We start from the raw sequence: 10787 nt of genomic DNA, 5'->3' as shown, positions 1-10787 counted from the left end.
GTGTCTTCCAGGAGATAAAACACGTAGCATTAATCAAGCCCAGCTGCTAATGTAATGCTAATATTTCCACTGCGGATAAGATGCCTCTTGTTAATCATGTATGGGAATTTAATGAAAAACAATGTACTTCCTCTGGGGATTGAACGCAGGACCTGTGCGTATAGCAGATGGAACCACTACTTGATAGACCATACCCACCTACAGTGTGGTGGAACATACAACGTTGGAAAACATTACTGTGGCGACGAGCACATCCGCATTGGTTCAGGCGACATGGGTTTAAATCCTGCTTTTCTTTGTGGAGTTTATATGTTCGCTTCGCCTGCATGGAATTCTAGTACAAAGTATTCCCGTCTCCCGTCCTGTAAGGTAGCCTAATTAGAAATTTACATAGTCTGAATTGTCCTTTGGGTATGAGTGTGAATGGTAGTTTGTCTAAATGTCAATTGGGATTGGCTGGTGACCAGTTCAGGATAGAAAGCAAGCCATGATCCTAGTAAGAATAGCCCAAACAGAGAATGAATGAATGAATGAATGAATGAATGAATGAATGAATGAATGAATGGATGGATGGATGGATGGATGGATGGATGGATGGATGGATGCAAATTTCATTCAAAGTTACTCAGAAAATATAGTAATTTCAGTCTGAATATGCTGTTAAATAACATTTTTTCATTGGAAATAACTATCTAAAAATCTAAATTCAGATTTATTAACATTGTTTTCACATTTATTTTTAAAGCTTGTTTTTGCCTGTATATTTCAAAGCTTGCTACAACTGCTCCCCTATCCAGATGTTATATTCTGCATCTGGGGAGCAGGCAGTAGTTTTGTCGTGATTTGTAGACATTTAAGCCATACACAAATGTCAAAAGTCACTGCATCTTGTTTAAAAAGTGTGTGTATTCGAAACAAAATGAAATCGCGACTTGCCATTTCAGTACGTGCTGCGTGACAAAAGCTGGGTTCTCGAGAAGATATTATTGGTTGTTTTGACTTGATGCTTAACAAGATCAACCACTACAGCTGGCGGTTCAACTTTGACCGAAAGACACTTCGAACGGACAGCAACTCATATCGAGGCTGGAGGAAGAACAATGTTAGAAGGCAAGTATCAAACTTTAGCTGAGTAGCCTAGTATTATTTTTCACTGAGCCACTAAATCTACTCATTTGGCCATAGGCATCCAATCTGCTGAATTGGAATGATAGCATGATGACAAAAGCATACTGTAACTGGTGGTGTCGTCAGCCCACTGGATTTGGTATTTAGCCAGACCGGCACTAACGTGAACTTGCCAGCTTAAGAGTGAATCATTTGTAACCGAGGTTGAAATCTAGAGTACTAAAGACATCAAATCTCCATTTCAAACATAAAATAGAAACATATAGTAGTTATGTTCTTTTCTTTTGTAAAGCACAACTTCACCAAGTGCTCATGAAGGCGTAGTTTCATCCAATCAATCAACAGGATGGAAAGTCACGCCCAAGCCTACGTTCAATTACATAAGTGCTAAAAATTGTATAGCACACTCTGTCTAAACGTTTGTGTAATCTTTTTGCAAATGTATGAAAACAAAATACATTTCAGTGCAATCCACAGTTGCTGAAGTTTTTTTGTTTTTTATTTCACAGGTGCGTCTTCAATTTAAATCCAGAGAAGGGATCACAAGCCAACAAAAGACAAATTGTAGTCAGTCCCAAGATTATCATGCTGATCACTAAAATTGAGAGCTACAAATGGAGGGGCTAAATGTAATATTAATTATACTGTATACATTTTTTAATTATTTATTTCCAATCCTCTTGAATTTACTTTATTTTGTTTCAGAGTCATTTTAATTTGTTATCACTGCTGCATTGTCAGGTGAAATTAAAATAATGAGAATGAAAAATTGTATGTTTTTGTTCATGTAATTCTGGTTAATTTTATAGTTAAGTGTTTTTGACATGTTTTGAAAGATGAATCATGTTATTTTGTGCGTTATAAACTGTGACATTACATCAAGAAATAAGTATACCACCACTTTCCGTACAATAATGTCATTAAAAGCAACTAATAACAGAATGTTTCTGTAAATGTAAGAATTTTTTTCATAATAGAATGTTTACTTACCATACTTATTGGCGGTTTAATGTTGAAGTGTTAAAAAAAAATGTTAAATGTTAAAATAACACAAAAATAGTTGATACAATTCTTTTTAAGAGTTTTTGTTTTGTTTTTTTAACAGTGTATGGTAATTCAATCAACAATGTGTCCCAGAGTTGAGCTCAGGAGCCAAACTCCATACCAAACAGCAACCCTATCTTTTTTTCTTTGTGCAACCAACCATATGACAATGACATATTAAAACGCTAAACGTACATTTTATTTGTCGTAATAATGTATTGATGTAGTGAATTTGTGTTCTCTCTCTGATATGTGTGGTATTTCTTTCGATTATTAAAACAGGCGGTCAGAGGGAGTGCTGTCATCCGTCTGGTATATTTTACACCGTGTTCGCGAAAGAGATGTGTTTTCCTTCATTGTGATCAACATTGCAAGCAGGATATTGCAGGGAACAGCAGACCCAATCCAGCCGTGTCTCCTAAGACAACGACAAGAATAGCTCGTAATTAAGCCGCAATTGGATAGCTGTGTCGTTTGACACGTGTTGACGGATGTGTGCTTCAAAAACCAGAGGTGGTGTCAGTCAAGATGTGTGACTTACTCTTTGTGCTGAAATCCAATAAGCGGCTGTTGAGGTGTCAAAGTGAGAGGAATACTTTTAACAAGCCTCAGCCTTTTACCAAAACTGGACAAGGACACTGTGTGAATTGTTGTTTTGTGTGTGGTGTGCTTGTGTGTGGCGGGCGGGGGGCGGGAAGGGAAGAATGATACTCAAGAGGGATCCTGTGAATTAGGTCCTGTGAATTTGGTGCCAGGGCCTGTGTGATAAAACAAACTGGTGTTTATGCTCAGGAGAACAAAGAAACTTAACAATAATTATTCATGATAACAATTATAGTTATAAGAATAAATAGAAGTATTCCCAAGACATTTTTCAAATGAACTTGTGACATTTTGTAACAGTTTTCCTCAGTGGAAAGTGGAAGTGAGAAAATTAGAAAGGCTTTATACACAAACAATCCAATGCAACCACAGCGAGACTCGGAAATTAAACTGGAAAACAAACTCGGAAGACAGTTTGGTATGACACTTTGAAAGCTTGAGAACTTGTTGCTTAAATACTGTTGAACATCAATCTTATGACATAATCAAGCAAACTAAAGGAACATAACTGCATGGCAGATTATACATCAAGGAACACGCAATGTGTCACCGTCAGTCACAAGAGTAAATAAAGGACTGTATAGAAGAAAGGCGATAAATACATAAGAATGACAATGGGTGACAAATATTGGAGAACCGTTTTGACAGGTGACAAATGTATGACCGTAGCGACTGACATCACAACAAGACTGTTAATGATTTTCATTTCGGGAACATTCACCAAAAACATGTACCTGTAATGTAGGCTCCCCGTGCGTTTTCAATGGGGATGTTAGCAGTACAACTATATGGTAAAAGGAATGCAAAAAACGCAAATCAAGGAAGAAAAAGCCAACATTTGCAAGCGGAGCAGAAAATCACGTTCGCTTCGCTTCAGGGGGGGCTCTTGGTTTGGGGTGATTACATATCAAATTAAAAAAAATAAAATAAAATGAATTTCCTGATTCTGAGTAAAATGAATATATATATATATTTTTTTTACATTTTATACACTAACTTTTAGCACGGTTTTACTACAGCATTTATCGAAAAAAATATTGAGGATTTTCACATTGAGTCTATCCATTGTTACATTGTCGCAGTAACATTTTCTAATTGTTTTTTAACCTTTTTAATTTGGACAAAGGAAATCTTGAAAATAAGGTGTCTATTTTCTTTAATAGGAATGAACTTGCAAGCTCACTGGAAAAGCCATCAGATGGGAGATTACTGCCCTCTATAAAAATAAATGTGCGATACAAGTGATTCTTGATGGGAAAAAGTTAATTGCATGAAAAAGAGGCCTCAAAGGTTTGTGTAGAAAATATGATGCGTTTGGCCTTATACAACAAATAGTTCCTTGGTGAATGTTGTGTGTGTGTGTGTGTGTGTGTGTGTGTGTGTGTGTGTGTGTGTGTGTGTGTGTGTGTGTAGGTGTGTGGGTGTGTGTGTGTATGGGTGGCTGCTTAGCACCGTGGACTATACTATGGGGAGAAAAACTCGTTGAATGATAATTTTGAGGATCAGTAACAGCCCGCAATAAAAGATTATTCAGTTTAGATAGATAGATAGATAGATAGATAGATAGATAGATAGATAGATAGATAGATAGATAGATAGATAGATAGATAGATAGATAGATAGATAGATAGATAGATAGATAGATAGATAGATAGATAGATAGATAGCAACATATTATCATAGCACCCGCAAGTGCAAGGCAATGACATTTTCACTTAACGAGCTCGAGCCGTCCAAGAAACATTCAACACCTTTGACTGACAGGGAGACAAGACGGCAAGGCCCGATGGTATTTGCCACGAGGGGGCACTCCGCTAACTGCTGGCAAGAAAGTTACATAGGGAAAATGTGAGCGAGAGATGACAGGTGTTGAATATCATAAAATGATGTGAACGCATAGGGCTCTAATTTGGTAGACTGGCTCTCACGTGCTTGGGGTAAATAAATGGCCTAAAATAATGTTTCTAGATTCTCGAGTTTGGAATGTAGGCATCCCATGTTTCGACTTTCTGTGCTGGTAGACACAGATGCCACTCCCCTGGTGCGTTTGACTTTTTGGTAACTAAGAGTGGACTATGTTTTGACTAAGAACACATACCTCATAATTTTGGTGGCAATGCAGTTCCAGACTAGGGCTTTTTGCAGACCATGATATGCCTAGTAGATGGTCAGGCGTAATTGTATTGCACGCCCACGGTCCAGCTTGCCATTTTGCAGCCAGCTGGAATTGAACTCGAGTCCCTTAACTGTGAGTCAGCAGTGCCAACCACTCATCCACTGAGTTGCCCTGCAAATTGGTGTTTACTTGATAATTTGTACAAAAGCCCTTATTTTCAATGGCAGCTTCAAGATGCCTCCTCTAGGAAGAAACTATCTGCATGTACAGGTCTAGTGCAGAGGTAGGCAACTCCAGTCCTTAAGAGCCGCCATCCTGTAGGCACTCAATTTGTCCCTTCTAAAACGCACCTGATTCAAACGATCAGGATTGTTACCAGGCCTCTGTAGACCTTGCTGATGGCCTGATTATTTGAATGAGGCGTGATGCAGAAGAGAGACATCAAAAACATGGAGGTATGCGGCTCTCTAGGAAAGGGTTTGCCGACCTCCGCTCTAGTGTTATTTTGGCCCATTCCTCCAAGTAAGCAGTCTTCAAATCTTGAAGGTTCCGTAGACTTCCTTTACAGACCTTGAGTTTAGTTTGTTCTATAGGTTTGCGATTTGATTCAAGTCAAGTGATTGGGTGGGCCATTGCAGCAGCTTTATTTTCTATGAACCCAATTTAGAGTTTCCTTGGCAGTATGTTTTTGGTCATTATCCTGCTGAAATGTCCACCCTTGATTAATTTTTGTCATCCTTACGGCAATATTTGTCAAGAATGTCTTGGTACTTTTGCCCATTCATCTTTCCTTCGGTAATGTGAAGTTTATCAGTTCCCTTTGCTGAAAAGCATCCCTTTCTCAGTGCTCTGTCTCCTCCAAACGTAGTGCACATGATGGCATCGGAACCGTTCAATTTTGCTTTCATCTGACCAAGCAATAGTCTTGCTTTTCCAAATGTTGTTCAGCAAACTTTAAACGAGTTATGTCATGCCTTTTGTTCAGAAATGTGGTTTTCCGTGGCGAGTGTGCATATAGGCCATGGAAGAAAAACGCATTAGTCGCTATTTTCCTTCTGACAACACAACTGTGCTCAAAGAAACTTTCAGAGGCTTAGAAATGCACCAATGTAACAAATGCCAAAGTTATGTTTTGATGAGTTGAGGATGTTCTTAAGACACCTCTTTGCCCCATCCATCATAAGCAATGTTGGGTAAGTTACTTCAAAATTGTAATGTAGGCCTGCACGATTATGGCCAAAATAATAATCACGATTATTTTGTTCAATATTAAAATCATGATTATTAATCACAATTCTTCATCATGTTTGGTCAAACATATATACTGGACAATTCGTTCAATATATATTCATCCAGAGATGCTAATCACTCTTCCACCTTGTCACCCCATTTGAAAATATATTTTGTGACCTGAATGATTTATTGTTTTTATTGACTGTACTTATTTCAGTGTGTGTGTATGTGTGTGTGTGAGAGTGTGCGCACGTGTGTGTATGTATTACAGCTAAATATATATTTTGTCCGAACAATAACAAATTGAATTAAAAGTTCTATTAAACAGCAAGAAACACCCTGTGTTTCAATGGCAAGAAAATATAAAAAGCGCTGACATTTTAACAGCCAATTTACACCATATGGATGAAAGCTATACTGTAATTACTATGGATGAGGAGGTGTGTTCTGATCTTCAGATTCTATCTTAATGTCTACCCTAATGTCAAGTGTGAACTTTTACATGTACTTTATCAACAGTTGAATCTAGATATGACATTTTATTCATTTGAATTATTGAATAATGAATAATAATGAAGCAGGAACAACATGAAGCAAAAACGTTAATATCAATAATGATATAAAATCTGTTCTGTTTCTTCTTTATTTTTGTAAATAACAGCTATGATTTGTTTTAGGGTGAAACTGTTGCGGCATATATATATATATATATATATATATATATATATATATATATATATATATATATATATATATATATATATGTATATATATATATATATATATATATATATATATATATAAAGCACAGTTTTACAAAATGAATGCAGTTGGTTTTATATATATATATATATATATATATATATATATATATATATATATATATATATATATATATATATATATATAAAACCAACTGCATTCATTTTGTAAAACTGTGCTTCATTTGACAAAAACCTGCAGATTTTTGTGCCTTGTCCCTATATAAATGGCTTCAAAATTGGAGCAATATAAAGCATATCAAAATTTCAAACAATGTGTTGTGAAAGTTTTAATTATAAAAAATACATTGGTGATTAAATGATTTTGTTTTTTCGTCTCCCCAAAAATGAAAACTTGAGGTTTATGCGCTGCATAAGGCACCCCTGATTATAAGGCGCACTGTCAGCTTCTGTGAAAATTGAAGGCATTTAGGTGCACCTTATAGTTCGGAAAACATTAGGAATAGACACATTCAAGAAAGACACCCCAGAACTGGCGATGAATTACATTTGGATTTGCCAATGTTCGGATCACATGATGATCTGCCTGCCCTGAGGTGAGGAACAGTATGCATTGTGTACAGCACTGTGTTGCTACCAAAGCACACTCATCTGGTTTCTGTTTGATGTCGTGCTAAAGTGCCACATACTGTATTGTGTTCTTTCAACTGTTAATGGTCATTTTGACCATTCATATAAGTCGTTAGTGAGATAAACTTCAAGGCAACGAACTCCAGCAGATTCTGCATCACCCCCAACACTCCCCTCAATTAGTGATTCAAAAAAACAAAAAAAAACAGACACAATCTAGACTTTTTATGTCTAGTCTTTAAATGACTTTTGAAGTGTATTATTTGAAAACACGAACAATCCTCTAATTTTGAATTGTTTTCACTCTAAAACATTCACTAAAACATTCACTAGTGCTATCTGCAGAGTTACCCAAAATGTCCAATTTGTTGTTGTGTTGCAGGTGTGTTCCAAACAAATGTGAGCATGGAGGTCTTTGCACACAGACATGGAGCACGTTTTCTTGCGACTGCTCTGGAACAGGATACTCAGGCGCGACCTGTCACGACTGTGAGTTGCTTTCATTTTTGTCACCTTCCTAAACCGGTTCAATCCCTGCTTCAGTCTTCCTGTGTTGAGTTTGTATGTTCTCTCCGTGCCCGCACGTATATTCATGTCCACATTTCAAAAACATGCATGGTCTGTACTGTATATACTGCATACATGCATAGGAGATACTCTGAATTGTCCTTAGGTTTGTTTGGGAGTGTGAATGTTGTTTGTCTCTGTGTGCCTTGGCAACCTTGGCTGGCAACCAGTTTTAGGATATCCCCTGCCTTCTGTCTAAAGACGACTGGGATAGGTCCAAGCAAGCCAGCGACCCTAGTGAGGATAAGCAGCTAAAGAAAATGGATGGATGGATGGATGGATGGATGGATGGATGGATGGATGGATGGATGGATGGATGGATGAAATATAGAAGAGGAGGTACCTTTGCACAACCCATTTTTGGGGAAAACTGTTTGTTGATGTCAAATCCAGCGTATCATTCCTGAGTCTGTTTCTTTCTTCTTTCACCATGCTAAAAAGGGTTTGGTAACAGGGTTGTGTGCATGTTGTGGGACACAAATTTCATGATAAATAATTATTATTTGAAATGTTATGTTTATTAAAACAAATGTTCACACAGTTAAGTTGCACGTGACAGCCATAAAACAGAACTCATTCATTTGAGATTCCATTTGATCAATAAAGGGTGTGGGAAAGAGAAAAATGTCATATTAGGGGGCACTGCAGACTTCATATTTTTAAAATAATTTTTAAGCATTCTTTTAGTTTGTTTTTAGAGTTGATCTCAGGACAGGTAAATTTACGCTGAACTGCATGATTTAGTATCTAGTAGTATTTAGTAACGTGGGTGAGGTGGTGGAAGGTTGGGCGTCCATAATGCAAGGAAGCAGATGTGCTCAGAAAAAAAGATTGATTTAATATGAAAAAAACAGAAGCAAAACAAGGTTGACAACTGCATACAAAGTAACAAAGCAAAAGTCGGAAATAAATATTTTACAAAATACTTGAAAAACTGACTTGGGAGAACACTAAAACTCACAAAACTCATCGGATAGAACAATCCCACAACAACAATATCACCAATGACCCGACAAGAACTGTAAGGGAACAGGAAACTAAATACACTCAAAACTGAATAGACAAACAGGGAACACCTGTACATGACCCAATAGGAGCAGGGAGCTGATTGGCAGACACAAGGGAAGCAGATTGACGAGGACAAGTTGACGTAATCACACTGACGAGGTACTTAAACCAGGGGAAGGAAAACATGAAATGTAATGAAACATATGAACAAAACCCCCAAAAAGCCCAAAACACAAAAGAACACACAACCCTGATAACAACCCACAGAACACAAATACCAAAAGAACCTAACAATCTTGTGACTAATCTTACTTTGTGAGTCTGCCATGCAGGCGATAAATAACAGTATTATTATTAGCCTTCCCTACACTTTTGACATTATTGTTGTTTCTTAAAATGTATTTATATATTTACATTCTGTAATATCACCTTGACATTTGCCATGCAGATGCCTCTATCTCTTGCTGTAGAATACTGATTTACTTATTTTTATGCTGGCAAACACACACTTTTTTTTTTTTTTTTTTTTTTTTAAATGTGTGATGGAACTTGACAGACGGGAGCATCCCTTGAATTAAAAATAGGAAAAAATGAGTATGTATTAAAAGCATGGCCGGGTTAGATGACAGGTGAGAATAAATAAAGCGTCTTTCTGAGAGGCACATATAGTTTACATTTTTTAAATCCTGATACTTCCACTCTTATCTGCTGCTCGCTCAGGAAGTGTAAACTTAAGTGAACCCTAAAAGCAAAACCTTTCCCGCTAGTGGCGTCTAAGGAAAGTCAGGAACGTTGCTAAATTAATGCATGCCACTTAGGGGCAAAATAGTTTCGTTTGAAGAATCCAAAACACGTATAATCAAAGCCTTGAAAACATCAGACTGAAACACCTGAACATTTAGTTGGTGTGTCAAGTTGAAGTTTTCTTTTCTTTTTTATTCAAGTGTTTTATTAAAGCCAAATGTCCTTCAAAAATCATTCGATTTTATTCATGTATTGTATAGTAAGTAGTTTGTTTACCATTGTTATGGAACCCATTAGAATAACATTAGATACAGCCACAATAATAGACAACATATTTATTTACAAATAATAATTGAACATAAATAACAAATGCACTTCTTATAAATGATATCTCATCATTATAATTGCGTGTCTGGAATTTTCTAAACTGAAAAAGATACAAATGGAAGGCAAATAATCTAGAAACGCAAGAATAAGAAGTCTGCATGCCGTTGATGTCTTAAAAATGAATAAAGAAAAACAAAATTGGTCTGAGATATATGTAAATGAAGACCCAGAATACTGTCTAATAAGAACTGTGACTGGGAAATGCCAAGGCCCAAATAAGCCATGGAGGACACAGCTAACTTATAAAAAATATAAATTTAGCAATAAGTAAGCGAGAAAGTTACTATGCACTATTGAAGCAGGTCAGGAATAATACACAAAAAACATGGAAAGTATTAAATAATATAATAAGGGCATTAAAAAAAGTATCCCGGATATTATCTAACGTATTGTTCTCACCGAACGCGAAAATATGCGTCGCTACGCTCATTCGGTGTGCTTTCGGTCGCCGAGTGTTAACTACCGGCATTTAGCATGTTCACCCGTTCGCACGAGGGGTGGGGCGTAAGCTTGTTGTGCACTTTACAGTGGATCCGGAAAGGAGAACACTGCTGAGAACCTTCACTTTTCTGGGATGTAGGAGAGCCAAGGTTTTCTCCTATACC

At 36.9% G+C, this 10787-nt stretch overlaps 1 protein-coding gene across 1 annotated transcript in view; it reads left to right on the top strand.

Moving 5' to 3' along the window:
* LOC148423195 (contactin-associated protein-like 5) overlaps positions 1-10787 on the top strand; it is a 156710-nt gene that overhangs the window by 95229 nt on the left and 50694 nt on the right. Inside the window, exon 11 of the mRNA XM_088414813.1 lies at positions 7859-7965. Within this exon, the coding sequence (XP_088270939.1) occupies positions 7859-7965 (107 nt within the window). The remainder of the gene's footprint in view (positions 1-7858; positions 7966-10787) is intronic.

Source organism: Hippichthys cyanospilos, chromosome 5 (assembly GCF_059441005.1).
Source record: "Hippichthys cyanospilos isolate Australia breed blue-spotted pipefish chromosome 5, RoL_Hcya_1.0, whole genome shotgun sequence".
NCBI lineage: Eukaryota > Metazoa > Chordata > Actinopteri > Syngnathiformes > Syngnathidae > Hippichthys > Hippichthys cyanospilos.
Note: the sequence above shows the minus strand (reverse complement) of the source record. Positions and strands in the feature narration are given on the sequence as shown.